At 47.3% G+C, this 15,620-nt stretch overlaps 2 protein-coding genes across 3 annotated transcripts in view; one reads left to right on the forward strand and one right to left on the reverse strand.

Moving 5' to 3' along the window:
* FSCN3 (fascin actin-bundling protein 3) overlaps positions 1 to 1,834 on the forward strand; it is an 8,113-nt gene extending 6,279 nt beyond the window's left edge. The window contains exons 6-7 of the mRNA XM_023223508.1: positions 237 to 442; positions 1,660 to 1,834. Of these exons, the coding sequence (XP_023079276.1) occupies positions 237 to 442 (206 nt within the window). The 3' untranslated portion in view covers positions 1,660 to 1,834. The remainder of the gene's footprint in view (positions 1 to 236; positions 443 to 1,659) is intronic.
* An 8,207-nt stretch (positions 1,835 to 10,041) lies between these two features.
* On the reverse strand, positions 10,042 to 14,959 carry PAX4 (paired box 4). 2 transcript variants are annotated; one of them, XM_023223404.1, is made up of 10 exons: positions 14,947 to 14,959; positions 14,434 to 14,564; positions 13,914 to 14,129; positions 13,519 to 13,594; positions 12,790 to 12,915; positions 12,482 to 12,564; positions 12,052 to 12,121; positions 11,174 to 11,229; positions 10,766 to 10,907; positions 10,042 to 10,216 (listed from the first exon to the last, which is right to left on the reverse strand). In XM_023223404.1, exons 1-10 carry the CDS (start codon positions 14,957 to 14,959, stop codon positions 10,077 to 10,079), a joined length of 1,053 nt encoding a protein of 350 aa, XP_023079172.1. In that variant the 3' UTR covers positions 10,042 to 10,076. The 2 variants fall into 2 exon arrangements, with proteins under 2 accessions (XP_023079172.1, XP_023079173.1); XM_023223405.1 differs by lacking the exons at positions 10,042 to 10,216; positions 14,947 to 14,959 and adding an exon at positions 10,268 to 10,437 and having other exon boundaries at positions 14,434 to 14,580.
* Between the last annotated feature and the right edge of the window lie 661 nt (positions 14,960 to 15,620).

Genomic DNA, 15,620 nt, shown 5'->3' on the forward strand with positions numbered 1-15,620 from the left:
AAGGAAAAACAGGATCTCTGTTTGTTTTCACACTTCAAAGCCCCAGGTGGGTTGGCAAAACAGACAGCAGTGGAATCCCTGTTGGCCCTCCTGCATTTCCACAGAAGGACCTGCCAATGCAGGCAGGATGGGGCAGCCAGGGGAGGATGGCATGCCTCCACGAAGCCCCTCCAAGGCTAGATTGCTGGAGGACTCCCCTATGAATGGCCCACCAACCTGAGCTCTTCCTTCTCCAGCACAGGGGGGATCCTTCTGGTCAATAACGTCCTTTGGCACCTTTCGCCCTTGGGGCAAGTTTGCCCTCAACTTCTGTATCGAGCTTCAGGGGAGCAACTTACTCACTGTACTGGCCCCCAATGGCTTCTACATGCGAGCCGACCAAAGCGGCACCCTGTTGGCAGACAGCGAAGACATTACCAAAGAGTGTATCTGGGAATTTTAGGTAAGGGAGAAGAAGAGGTAAGAGACTAGGGGAGCAGAAGCCATGGGGCAAGAGGAGAAGGGAGGTGGGTGGGGAGGCATATGATGAGAAGACCAAAATGCACTCCCAGGCTGACTTCTGTCCCATAATTTGATCAACTCCAGACATTTATTCCAAATCTGTGCCATTTCTTGAGAGCTTATAAACCTGGGCTTGCTAGAGAGGGGAGACAGTTTCCCACTGCTATGCCACACTGACTTGTGGGCTTGCAAGCATGCCTGGAGGGGACAGAGTGAGGTATTCTTGTACATCTCTATCTTCATTAAGATGCAGAATTTCACTCTATTTTTAGGGAAAATGGACGACTTTGATCATATGTGTAGGTAAAAAAAGATGTGCTTTCTATCCTTTGCACTTTCTATCCCTACCTCTTGGACCCCTGGAGTTCTTGAATATTTGTCGTCAGCTCCGACCCTTCTCCTGACCTCTAATGTCATGTCTCTCCAACCTCCTGATAGACAGTTGACTTGACTTCATCCTGAGAGTTCCTAAAAATCATCATAGTTGATATCAACCTGCTCATCTTCCCTTCCTAAGGTGATCCTGTTTTCCTGCCTTCCCCAGGACCATCTTGAGCATTTCCTCCTCCCAAATGCTGAGGCTCAAGAGCTCAGCACCATCTCTCCACACTTTCTTTCACTTCCTTCATCAAACCCTGCAAATTCTTGGCTACTTCTTTAACAATGCCTCTTGCATGCTTGCTCCTTCTTAATTACCATTGCCACCGCTTGGCTCCAGGCTTTTCTCCAGAAGCACTGCTTCTATGGCTCCCCCGAAGCATTTCCTGCTGCCAGATCCATCCATCCAATCTCATCGCTAACATCCAATCTCATTTCCACTCTGTTTGCTTTTATAACATGCTGCTTCCCTTCCATCATTCCCTGTTCACACTCTTCAGGGCACCTTGTTGCTCTTGGTCTTGTCCCTTCCTAATGGACCTCACTTTCCTGACTTATTGTGCAAAATGCTTTGTTTTTGACATCATGCAGACCTGGAATCAAGAGCTTCTTCCTGTAAGTTAACTTCACATATGTCTAGGGTGGATCCCTTATCAAGAATGGGATAAATCACTTTATTCTCTTTCCTCCCACAGGATCTTACCCAGTATTCTAAAAGCCAGAGATCAGCAAATGACTAACTTGATTGCTGACCATTTATATTTCCTCTTTCCTCTCCAGGTCAATGGGATGTCACCTACCAAAATCCAAATCCTCCAAGAAAAACTACTACACTAAATGGAACAGGAACCCGAGAGTCAAGATCCAAGAGAAGAATATCTGTTACAACTCTTCCTACCCAGTTTAGCAAAACACCTGTTTTATGCAACAATACATCACAACAGGCCACCCCCAAGATCCTTGTGTGCATCTGACTCAGTATAGAGTAGGGGTCTGGATGAGGGTTGAAACAGAGGCCCCAGGCTGCTCTAAGTTCTATCCAGGAGAGACCAAATGGCAAGCAGTTCTTCCACTGATCCTCCCCGTCCCTGTCCAGAACTGCTAGATTTTTTCCAGTGAACCCATGAGTAGCCAGCATTGCCCTGAAGGGTTTAGAATCCAGTTATGACTTTAAATATCTTTTTGGTTTATAAAAAAGGAAAGATTGTTAATCCTGTGGGCACAGGATAATGGTAATAACACCTTATGCCTGTATAGGCCGCTTTACCTCCTCCTACCACGATTTATCCAACTTCCCCACCCATCATTACCTTTTTCCCAGTGAAGTGGGTACTTCCTCCATCACTTCTTACCTTTTTTTTTTTTTTTTTTGGAGACAAAGTCTTACTCAGTCGCCCAGGCTGGAGTGCAGTAGCAGTGGCGTGATCTTGGCCCACTGCAACCTCCGCCTCCCGGGTTTCAGCAATTCTCCTGCCTCAGTCTCCCAAGTAGCTGGGATTACAGGCACCTGCCACCACATCCAGCTACTTTGCTTGGTTGTATTTTTAGTAGAGATAGGGTTTCGTCATGTTGGCTAACTTGGTCTCGAACTCTTGACCTCAGGTGATCCACCTGCCTCGGCCTCGCAAAGTGCTGGGATTATAGGCCTGAGCCACCACACCTGGCAGACTTCTTACCTTTCACAGACAGCGAAAGTTATTTGCCCAGGATCTCATGACTAATCACAACACAGCTAGACTTCTGACTCAAATCTAACTCTAATGTCCACCATTCTTTCAATCAAAGCAGGATTTCCAAGATGTCTGTCATTCTTACACTGTCTTTGTGATTTTGGCCTTTATCTACCTACCATCTGCCCTATTAATGTTCTTATTGACATAGACTCAAATACATTTTTTTAGAAAGGAATATTTTTTCACTATCATAAAATGGAAAACCAGAATCACTTACCTTAAGTGGAAAATGACTATAAAAATAAATACAAGTATACCTCAGAGATATTGTGGGTTCAGTTCAAGACCACCGTGATAAAGCAAATATGGCAATAAAACAAGTCACACAAATTTTTTGGTTTCCCCAGACATGTATAAATTATGCTTACACTATACTGTAGTCTATTAAGTATGCAATAGCATTATGTCTTAAAAACAATGTACATACCTTAATTTTAAAGTACTTTATTGCTAAAAAATGCTAGTGATCATCTGGGCGCAGTGGCTCACGCCTGTAATCCTAGCGTTAGGCGTTAGGGAGACCTAGGCAGGCAGATCACTTAAGGTCAGGAGTTCAAAACCAGCCTGGCCAACATGGTTGAAATCCCGTCTCTACTAAAAATACAAAAAATTAGCTGGGTGTGGTGGCAGATGCCTGTAACCCCAGCTACTTGGGAGGCTGAGGCAAGAGAATCACTTGAACCCAGGAGGCAGAGGTTGCAGTGAGCCGAGATGGCGCCATTGCACTCCAACCTGGGCAAAAGAGCAAGACTCCATCTCAAAAAAAAAAGGCTAATGATCATTTGAACCTTCAGTGAGTCATAATCTTTTTGCCAGTGGAGGATCTTGCCTTTATGTTGATGGTTGCTGACTGTTCAAGGTGATGGTTGCTGAAGGTTGGGGTAGCTGTGGTGATTTCTTAAAATACGACAATAAAGTTTGCTGCATTGATTCTTTCTTTCACGGAAGATTTCTCTGCAGCATGTGATGCTGTTTGATAGTATTTGGCCCACAGCAGAACTTCTTTAAAAATTGGAATAAACTCTCAAACCCTGTTGCTGTTTTATCAATTAAGTTTATGTAATGTTCTGAATCTTCCATTGTCGTTTCAGCAATGTTCACAGCATCTTCACCAGGAGTAGATTCCATCTCAAGAAACCACTTTCTGGCCAAGTGCGGTGGCTCACACCTGTAATCCTCACACTTTGGGAGGCCAAGGTGGGTGGATCACGAGGTCAGGAGATCCAGACCATCCTGGTGAACATGGTGAAACCCTGTGTCTACTAAAAATACGAAAAATTAGCCAGGCTTGGTGGCGGGCGCCTGTAGTCCCAGCTACCCAGAAGGCTATGGCAGGAGAATGGTGTGAACGCAGGAGATGGAGCTTGCAGTGAGCCGGGATCGCACCACTGCACTCCAGCCTGGGTGACAGAGCAAGACTCTGCCTCAAAAAAAAAAAAAAAAAAAAAAAAAACACTTTCTTTGTTCATCCATAAGAAACAACTCCTTACCAATTCAAGTTTTATCACAAGATTATAGCAATTCAGTCTTATCTTCAGGCTCCAATTATAATTCTAGTTCTCTTGCTGTTTCACCACATCTGCAGTGATTTCCTCCAATGAAGTGCTGACTTCTTCAAAGTCATCCATAAGGGTTGGAATAAACTTCTTCCAAACTCCTGTTACTATTAATATTTTGACCTTCTCCCATGAATCATGAATGTTCTTAATGGGCATCTAGAGTGGTGAATCCATTTCAGAAGGTTTTCAATTTACTTTGCTTGGATCCATCAGAGGAATCACTAATATAAGGCAGGTATAACCGTATAAAGTGTATTTCTTAAATAATAAGACTTGAAAGTCAAAATTACTCCTTGATCTGCAGGCTGTGGGATGGATGTTAGGATACCAGGCATGAAAACAACATTAGTCTCCTTATATATCGCCATCAGAGCTCTTGGGTAACCTCTCAATTAAGGCATTGTCAATGAGCAGAAATATTTTAAAATAAATACTTTTTTCTGAGCAGTAGGTCTCAATAGCTGGCTTAAAATATTCCATAAACCACACTGTGAACAGATGTGCTGTCATCCAAGCTTTGTTGCTCCATTTACAGAGCACAGGCAGAGTAGATTTAGCATTATTCTGCAGGGCCCTAGGATGTTCGGAATGATAAATGAGCACTGGCTTCCACTTAAAGGCACCAGCTGCAGTAGCCCCTCACAAGAGAGTCAACAGCTGTCTGTTGAAACTTTGAAACAAGCATTGACTTCTGTGTAGTTGTAAAAGTTCAGATGGCATCCTCTAATAGAAGCCTGTTTTATCTATATTGAAATCTGTTGTTTCATTTAGCCACCTTCATCAGTGATCTTAGCTGGATCTTCTGGCTCTTGCTGGAGCTTCTATAATATATCAACATTTGCTGCTTCACTTTGCACTTTTATGTTATGGAGATGGCTTCTTCCCTTAAGCCTCATGAGCCAACCTCTGTTAGCTTCAAACTTTTGTTCTGCAGCTTCCTCACTTCTCTCAGCTTCATAGAATTGAAGAGAGTTTAGGGCCTTGCTCTGGATTAGGCTTTGGCTTAAGAGAGTGTTGTGGCTGGTTTGATCTATCCAGGCCACTAAAACTTTCTCCTGTCAGCAATAACGCTATTTCACTTTCTTATCATTTGTGTGTTCACTGGAGTAGCCCTTTTAATTTCCTTCAAGAACTTTTCTTTTGCATTCACAATTTGCTAATAACTGTTTGGCAAAGGAGGCCTCGCTTTCCACCTATCTCAGCTCTCGGCAGGTCTTTCTCACTAAGCTTCATCATTTGTAGATTTTGCTTTAAAGTGAGAGACGTGTGGCTGTCCTTTCTTGAACACTAAGAGGGAATTGTGGGGTTATTCATTGGCCTAATTTCAACATTGTTGTCTTAGGGATGAGGGAGGCCCAAGGAGAGGGAGGGAGAAGTGGGAAGGACCAGTCCATGGAGCAGTCAGAACACACATCACATTTATCAGTTAAGCTCACCATTTTATTTTATTTTATTTTATTTTATTTTATTTTATTTATTTTATTTTATTTTATTTTTTAAATTTTATTTTATTTTTATTTTATTTTATTTTATTATTTTATTTTATCTTAGGCAAAGTCTCGCTCTGTCGCCCAGACTGGAGTACAGTGGTGCAATCTCAGCTCACTGCAACCTCCACCTCCTGGGTTCAAGGGATTCTCTTGCCTCAGCCTCCCAAGTAGCTGGGATTATAGGCACGTGCCGACACACCCAGCTAATTTTTGTATTTTTAGTACAGATGGGGTTTCACCATGTTGGCCAGGTTGGTCTCAAACTCCTGACTTCAGGTGATCCACCTGCCTCGGCCTCCCAAAGTACTAGGTTACAGGCGTGAACCACCAACCCAGCCAAGTTCACCATTTTATATGGGTGTGAGTTGTGGCGCCCCAAAACAATTACAATAGTAACATCAAAGATCATTAATCACAGATTACCATAACAGATAACAATGAAAAAGTTTGAAATACTGCAAGAATTACCAAATTACCAAAATGTGACATGGAGACACAAAGTGAGCACATGCTCTTAGGAAAGCGGTACCAACAGACTTGCCTCAAACCTTCAATTTGTTTAACAAAAAATAAAAATAAAAAAGCAGTATCTGTGAAATGCACTAAAGCAAAGTCAAAGTGCACTAAAATAATGAAGGTGCACCTGTATAATGAAAATAAAGTGATGATACCAAATCCTAGTTAAACTTTTCTTCCCTGCCCAAGGCTCAGAGCCTGAGGTTCCTTTTCCCTTTACCCTTTACTAATAAAGGAGATGAAGAACTTTTTTATTTTTTTTATTTTTTTTGACTCCGCCCAGGCTGGAGTGCCATGGCACGATCTGGGCTCGCTACAACCTTCGCCTCCTGGGTTCAAGCAATTCTTCTGCCTCAGCCTCCCAAGTAGCTGGGACCACAGGCTCCTGCCACCATGCCCAGGTAATTTTTGTATTTTTAGTAGAGATGGGGTTTCACCATGTTGGCCAGGCTGGTCTCAAATTCTTGACCTCAAGTGATCAGCCTGCTTCAGCCTCCCAAAGTGTTGGGATTACAGGTATGAGCCACCACGCCCGGCCAACAACTGTTAAAGTGACACCAAAGACCAGGACCAAAATGAAACTTTCTCCTTGATACAATCAGAATTGAAAGGGAGTTGAAAAGGGAATAATTTTCTCACTTCTGACTCAATATTATTTGAATCAACATACACACGCCTCCTGAAGTGTTCTTAAATACCAACAGTGCTGCCTATTCCCCACTTTGGAAAATTTGCCCCGTACCATAATGAATGTCTGATTTTTAAATCTGTTGACAACAGAAGGCTGAAACTGGAACATGAGAGAGATTCAGTTTGGATAGAGGAAAATGACTTTATTTTTTATAAGTATATCACCCCTCAAGAGATATAAAAGAATTTTTAAAAAATTTCAGTCCAGTAATAGGTGAGGTAAGTGAAAAGTAAAACACTGGAGTTCAGGGCATTTCCTTTCCTAGAAAGCATTAAGAATAGGCCAGTTGCTGGGTGCAGTGGCTCACGCCTTTAATCCTTGGGAGGCCAAGGCAAGAGGATCACTAGAGCCCAGGAGTTCAAGACCAGCCTGGGCAACACAGGGAGACTTTGTCTCTACTAAAAACAAAACAATTAGCTGGGCATGGTGGTATGCTCCTATACTCCCAGCTACTTGGGAGGCTGAGAGGAAGTATTGCTTGAGCCCGGAGGTTGAGGCTGCAGTGAACCGAGGTTGCACCACTGCACTCCAGCCTGGGCAACAGAGAACCTGTTTCAAAAAAAAAAAAAAAAAAAAAAAGATAGTGCTCTATTAACCTTGAAATTTCATATCCACATATGTGCAGTGGATACACTTTTCAGAGAGATAGGACCTTGGAGGTCATTTAATGCCGAATCTCTCCCTCAGCATTCTAATCCCCCCAGCTACCTGCAGGGGATGTGTTCTAAGACTTCCAGCATATACCTGAAACCACAGATAGTACCATATCATACATATACTCTTTCTTCCTATACATACACACCTAGGGTAAAGTTTAATTTGTAAATTAGGCGCAGTAAGAAGTAAACAATAACTGATAATAAAATAGAATGATTATCACAAATGCCACTATCACTACTCTTGCACTTTGGGGCCATTATTAAGTAAAATAAGGGTTACATGAACACAAGCACTGCAATGCCAAGACAATTATCTGATAATCAAGACTGCTACTGACTAGTGAGCAGTTAGCATAGACAACATGGAGATGCAAGAGTTCTCAAGCTACTCAGAATGACATGCAACTTAAAATCAATGGGTTGCTTATTTCTGGAATTTTCCATTTAATATCTTCAGACTGCCGCTAATCACAAGTAACTGAAACCCAAAAAGCAAAACCATGGATAAAGGGGGGAATACTGCACACACTCAGATGCATGGGCACACACACATGCACACACACACAATCTTATGCCCTGTTCCCCACATGGCCAACTGTCATGGGATCCTTCAGGTGTTGCTTTTCTGGCTGGAAACCTCTGTGGCTGGTGGTGCCTTTGCCTGAGTTTTGCTCAGGCTGCTGGGCTTATTCCACAAACTTGGCATGGCAGGCTGCACTCAGCTTGTGCTACTGTCCTGGATCCCACACCTGCCCAGAGCAAGCCAGGAGTGGAGCAGTGAGGGGTGTGTGAACAAGTGGGGGGTGTAGCCACTGTGCACAGTCAGACATCCCAGCTGTGGGGGGCAGGCAGCTCCAGGTGCTGGTACAGATGCCGGCTCTGTGCAAGGCTTCAGCAGGACCACAAGCAGCATCCACTGGAGGTGCTGGAGAATGCAGTGGTGCCTGGAGGCTTGGAGATGCCAGGAACTGCAGGGCCCCAAAGAGGGTATCAGAGCCCTGGCTTGGGGAGCCCCTAGGTCTGGGGTCCATGAAGGGCCACAGCTCTTCTCTCTTTCTCATCACCCACAACATGGTGAGAGTATATGTGTGGATGTTTCAGTTCTGTTTGTGTTACAGCTCTTTCAGTCCCACCATTTGGTGGATGTGGAGTTTTTTGTCCCATGTCCAGGAAGAATGAGGTATGTGGCCAACTGGAGGGTAAGCAAGGTAGAGAGGAGCTTCTCTGAGCAACAGAACAGCTCCTTTCCAGAACAGGAAGTAGGTAGCTCCTTTCTGCCAGCAGGTCATTCCAAATAGTTGAGGATGCCTGAGATGGGTAGCTCCTTCCCATAGTTGGTAGTCCTGATGTCTGTGTGATTCTGGCTGAGTCTTGGGGTTTTTATGGGCTCAGAAGAGAGGAGTGTGTGCTGACTGGTCCATAGGTGGCCATGGGTAGGTCTGGAAAAAGCACCATCCGATTGGCCAAAGGGTCATCAGTGAAGTCCTCACTCTGGGCCTCCTACTTCACCCAGAACTAGCAGCCTGGCCCCCAGGCTTCAGGCTATTCCTGGCTTAAAGGTGGGGTTTCACTGGGGACTTGCCCCTTTCCATCTAGGAACCTGCCTGCCTCCCACTATCAACATGCTATCCATGGCACCAGGCTGTTTGTCCTAAGAGGTGCCTGCACCAAGATGCCCTCAGTCCCCTCCCTCTGGCCTTTCTCCTGCACTTATTGGCACCCAAAGTCTGGAGGGGGCCAAGGTGGTAGGGGGCTGGTGTGTCTCTGTACCACCCAGAGCATGCACACACCCAGCCAGGTCGTGACAGCGCCCAGGTGCAGCCACAACTTTACTCCACACCCGAGTGGGCTCTGGGGGCAAGAGAAAGTTGGGGAGTGGGAGCAGGCACTTCTGAGCCTGTGGGGCAGGGGCTTCCTGGGTCCCTGAGAATGCAGGGATGCCTGGGTTTGGAGTATATATAAATAAAGCACATATAAATGGAAAGCAAAATATGAAAAATGGCATTTCACTCTGCTTGCTGCTATGACAAAAATACATATGCAATTAGGGAATGAATGTCTATTTTCTTAGATTAAGGAGTTACAGTAAACTTTCTTAGGTGTGGATATAAGTGATTATGTAAGATAAGTTTCTTGCTTTTTGGGGATGCATGCTGGAAGATTTAGGAATAAAATGCCATGATATAATATCAGTGTGTCTGTGTGTGTGTGTGCACACACACACACGTGCATACATGTAGACATATGAGCCCCCAAACACCAAGATAGATACATACATAATACACATAAAGATACATACATAATACATAGAGTAGATAAATTGATGCATTGACAAATACATTGTTTAGATACATATATAGCCTACACACATACATACATACATGCATAGATTAGAGGGTAAGATACATAGATGTAAATAAATGATAGGGCAAACAGTCTATAATTGTTAAATATTAGAGTGGGCATAGGGGTGCTCATAGGGAAAACATGATGGACAACAGAACTACTGCTAATAAAAACTGCTTTTATTACTGCTGAGTGGAGGCCTCTTAAGGCCAGTGTGAGAAGTGGGTGGGTGTTGCTTCACCAGCCCCTCCAATCAGGTAATGTGCCGGAGAGGCATCGAGGCAGGGCCAGGCAAGGTCCACACAGGAGGGAGCAATCACAGGAAGAAGGAAGGAGCCACAGTCTATATGGGAAAGATGGTAAGGACAATGGGCAGGATGGTATTAGATCCTCCCTATGCCATCTCCTTCCCACTCCTGCCTCATTCCAAGCCATACAGTAGTGGGCAGCCAGGCCAGAGCAGGGCCTCACAGCCACTAAGACTGGCCAGGGGACAGTGGGAGGAAGGGCAAGGAAGGCAAAGCAGTCCTGAGTCCAGGGAATTCAGCTGTGGGGGCAAGTGGCCTGTGGGGACAAATAGAGAGAGCTTGGGGTTATTGTTCCCATCCCACCTCTCAAAGTCACTGTGGGAGAGAGACTGAGACATCAGTTTCCCACCCTGCATATACACACTTGAATCCCAATCTCACACCCTTACCTGCTATGGCTGTCAGTGATACCATAGACTCAGGGATTACTAGTCTCCCTAACTTTGTGGACCATGCATAGAATGAGGAAAGCTGTATTGAGGTTCCTTTGATGACCCCCAATGGAGATCCATGCTCTCCTGGAGGCTGGATCAGTCAGCCCTCCCCCACATCCTGCAGGACTGAGGCCTGGCCTGAATTCTTACCCCAGCAGGGCTTGAGACAGGCTTTAGGTGGGGTGTCACTCAGACACCTGTCTGGTGCTGTTGCCCAGCACAGCTGATAGCAGGAAGGACCCAGCGGTTCCAGGGCAGGCAGGGCTGCTGTGGGCACGCTGCCAGGGGACTGCTGAAAAAAAACAAGAGAAGAACCTTAGCTTCCAGTGATGCCTCCAGTAGAGAACGCTGGGACCCTAGAGCTGCCTGCCACCCAGGTTGTATCCTGCACAACTGCAGAGGGCACCGTTCACATAGTAGACTTTGGGGATAGTACTTTCTCAACATGGACTCTGTGGGGCCCTAGAGAGCCAGAGATCCTGACTCAGGCCAGAAATGGGAGAGCCCGTGAGCCCTTCAGTCTTCCCACAGCACAGACTCCCCTCTCCTCCCGAGTACCTGTGCAGAGATGATTCCTGGGGCAACTCTTGGTACAGTCAGCCCCTGGGAAGCACCTATAAAATGAGAGTGAATCCACTCAGAAGGAGGAATTGGGGCCGGGGACGGGAGGAGTGTGGTGAGAGGCAGGAAGGTTGGATGCAAGGAGGTTCCAGGAAACAACCACTTCTAGAAGAGGTGGGAGGAGATGGATATTTTAACCCAAAACTGTCCTCTTCCCCCAGACAGGTCCTTGGGAAACTGGAGAAGAATGATTAAATTCCAGTGATGGTACTGGGGACAGTGCAGCCTTAAGAACGGGAACTGTGTGTGCCCAGCATCTGGCACAGGGTCTGGCACTTGGGAGATGCTGAGTAAATGTTGGATGGATGGGTGGATGGATACATAGATTAATGGAAAGATGAATGGATGGATGCATGGATGCATGGGTGGGTGGATGGATCCATGGGTGGATGGATGGATGAATGCATGGGGAGATGCATGGATGGATGCATGGGGAGACGCATGGATGAATGGGGTGGATTGATGGATGGATAAATGGATAGGTAGATAGGTGGGTGAGCAGGTGGGTGGGTGACTGGTTGGCTGGTTGGATGGATGGATGGATGGTGGATGGATAAATGGATGGATGGATGGAGGGATGGATGGAGGGATGGATGCATGGATAGATGGGTGGATAAATGGGTACCTGGGTGGATGGTTGGGTGGATGATGCATGGATGAATGGATGTATGGATAGACAGACGGATGGATGGATGGATACATGGGTGGATGGATAAATGGATGGATGAATGGGGGATGGATGGATGGATGGATGGATGGATGGATGGATGATGGATGAATGAGCAAGCAGATGGATGATGGTGCAGAGAAATCACCTGGCAGTTGCATTTCCCACTTGAGCTTCTCTTGCCGGCGCCATTTGGCTCTTCTGTTGGAAAACCAGACCTGAGCGAGGACAGGGACAATGCAGCTGGCTACACTTTATGCTGCCTGTCACCTGCTGATCTCACCACATGTTCCTAGCCTGAACTCAGAATGTTGGCCCTTCCTTGGGCCTGACATCCTCCCTCCATGCTCTAGCTTTTGTTCTCTGGCCCCTTCCTCGACTCAAAGATTTGGGTTGGGGAAGAGAGGAAAGCAATCAGCAGAAGGTGAACAAGGAGGGTCTCGTCTCTGATTGTTGCTCCAAACAAGTTTGTTTCCACCTTCTCACCTCCCCTCTCCACCTCATTGGAACCCAAAGCCCTGGCCAGCACAGACTCTTCTTCCTTGTGGTTTGTGCACAGTGTTGCAGAGCTCACTCACCCTCACAGTGTCCTCAGGCAGAGAGGTGGCAGCAGCCAGCCTTCCACGGGCCACTGAGTCAGGATACTGTCCACGCTGGAACTCTGTGGAGATTGAGGCTCACAAAGTAAGAGCACCGGGAGAGGAACAAGACATGGGTCTCCCCTCAGGCAACACTCCCCACCTGCTACAACCCCAAACTACCTTCCTCCTCAAGGCAGGGCCACTCACAGCCTGTACCTCTCAGCCTTTGCCCACAGGCCTCAGGGCCACTGTCCCTGTAGTCACACTGATGACTCTCTGACCCTCCATCTGCCCCAGCCCAGCACCTTTCTCCAGTGCCTCTGCTTGGCTTGGGGAGAAGATAGTCCGATTCCGGTGGCCAGTCCCTGGGTGGGGACCCCGGGGAGTCTCAGAGCCACTGTGGGGAGTGAGGAGAGCTGGAGCCAAAACAGCTGAAAAGGAAGACAACAGTCTGTGGTGGTTTGTGATGGTGATTCCTCTGGTCAGATGGGGTCCCTAAGTCACTGGGGCTGCAGCTGGGTGTCTCACCATGGGTAGAAGAGCAGAGCCAAGCTGGTGGGGCATTCACAGTTACTTAGAGGTCACTGCAGGGTCACTTGGTGGAAAGGGTTCTCAATACCATGGTGGGGTGCATGCTTAACGTGCGGGGCTTTGGAGGGACCAGCAGCAGGCTTGGTCCAGGTGTGTGTGGTCCCAAAGAACATGAATGATGCTCTAAGAAGCTATGCACAGAGCAGAGGGAGGGTATGAGACTCAGTCCTGCCTCTTCTTCAATAGATCCTGTGAATCCAGGGGCTGGGGGACCTGGGTTCTGTTCCAGGGCCTGCCATCAACCAGCTGGTGACCTTGGGTAAGTCACTTCACTTTTCTGGATGTCAATTTTCTTCTGCTAGGAGAGAATAAGACTCACTGCCTGGTCCTCCTTATTGGGTTGTTGTGAAGATGATCCAAGAAAGAATGAGAAAAGGCTTTGCGAACTATAAAATGTTGGAGATTTGGCTCTGATTAGCCCTAGGGACAACTCCAAGACCCACCTGGTGACCTGAGCTGCGTCCACGGTAGTCCCTGGTCCTCCTGTAGTGCCCGCAGGACTCGGTTGATGGAGGAGACCTAGGAGTGTCGGGGTGGAGTGGAGAGATGGTGCTCAGACCCAGGGCTATACCCTGAGAACATTCCCCTTAATATCCTTTTTTCTGTCTGTCTCTACCCACACATTGTTCCCAAGGGCAGCCTCCTCTCTCTCTCTCTGTGCTTTCTCCTCCCCAATTCTCTTATTACCACCACTTTTCAAAAGAAAAACTTATGGGTCAGAAGAGCCCAGGAGCCCTGTCACCAGCCTGGGATGCCCACATTGCCAAATAAGAAAGGCTATTTGTCTCCCCAGAAAGCCTGTTTTCCAGCCCCAGTGTTGGAAGGGAAGGGTACTTACACTGGGAGTCTTGTCCTGGGTGCAAAGCCCTTCAGCACAAAGCTGGCGTTGGATTTCCCAGGCAAAGAGAGCTGGACACTCACCCTTCAGCTGGGCAATTCGAGCCACCACAGGGGGTGTAGCCAGCCGTGGCTTGCTTCCCCCAATGCCCTTGGGCTCCAAGACACCCGTGCGGTAATAACGCCCTAGGATCTTGCTCACACAGCCGTTAGATACCTGAGTCAGGTGAGAAGCAGGGACAGGTGAGGCACAATGGGCAGAAGGAGGGAGAGTGGCCCTGGGACAGGAGGAGGCTACAAGACAAAGCCAAGACTTACTGGACCAGGCCATGGAGTTGGGAGTCCAGCCTCACCTTTGAGGGTCTGAAGCTCCCCCTTTCAACCTCCAAGAGGGTCTCCCAGGAAGTGACCCAAGTCCCAAAGCCCTCAGAGCCTGCAACAGCCCCAGGCTCTTGCCTTCAGAGGAGCCCTTTCTCCCTGCTTCCTGTCCCCATCACTGGGTAAAGATGCTGGCCCATTACCTTAAGGCTCCGTGAGATGTCACAGGGCCGCATTCCACTGACTGCTAGCCGCACAATCTGCTGCCGGGTATCCAGAGGCAGGGGCCGGCCATTCACAAAGAGCCCCCCAAGCTGGTTCATGCTGCTGATCCCTGGGCATGAGAGAGAGGTATCCACACACCACCTCCCACTGCCCTGCCCACATATGGAGAGGGTCACTCAGGCCCCTCTAGCCTGGCTTCCCAACACTGAGTGCATCCTCTCCTGGGAGACTGCATCCTTGCTGCCCCCAGGCTGTCAACACAAGCCACTTTCTTTGAGAGCTGGCTCATGGGTGAGTCTTTGTTCCTTGCCTATACCCTCTGACTCTCCTGATCTAAGGGAAGCAGGACAGGGCAGGAAGTGAGGGGCTGGAAAAAACTTCTCCAGAACATTGGCCAACGGCAGATGAAACAGTTGATGGAAGCAAAGCCCTGAGGTCTTCCCCTGTCTCTGTAGTCCTCCCTGTCTTCCCACTTCCCCCAGGCTCCTCACCGTCCTGCTGCATGCTCCAGGCTAACCCTCCTCAGAAGGATGAGACTCCAGCAGAGTAGCCTTGGAAGGGAAGTTCCTTCTAGGAGCTCCTTTTACAGCTTGGGGGCTCTCTGCAATAACGGGGGGTTATTTGGGTGAGGTCTTTTGCTTGAAATGGTCCTGGGAGGTAGTGTTTTGTGATAGAGGGTCAGGTTTCTAAAATTTGCCAGTGAGTTGGCTAAAATTAGAAAATTCTAATTCCTTTAATTTAAACCTTTGTGTGATAAAACCCAAAACATTGCAGGTTGGCTGAGGACTGGATCTCTCTTGAAGTCCTGATAAGGGGCTGGGAGGATTGAGAGGGTTCCCATTTCCCACACATTCATTACAAAAGGTTGGGGAGGTAGAAAGGGATGATGCTTTCAAATGCTCAAGCTTTCCCCTTTCCAAATGGACAGCTGTTGTCTCCAACTGCTCCTAAGTTTCTCAGCCCTGGATGACACACCTGAGCCAGAGATTCTGGGGTCCTCAAGTTCAGGGGTCCACCTTCACTATTATGCAGTCCTCAATTGGGCTCTCCAAAATGCCCAGCCAAATGCTGCACTTCAGAAAGACTTGCTCCTGTTTTTTTATACTCTCCAGGAAGCTCTGAAGAAACTGGGACTCAGCTCTACCCCCCAAGGCATTGAGGCTCT

The sequence above is a fragment of the Piliocolobus tephrosceles genome, chromosome 8, assembly GCF_002776525.5.
Source record: "Piliocolobus tephrosceles isolate RC106 chromosome 8, ASM277652v3, whole genome shotgun sequence".
Classification (NCBI taxonomy): Eukaryota; Metazoa; Chordata; class Mammalia; order Primates; family Cercopithecidae; genus Piliocolobus; species Piliocolobus tephrosceles.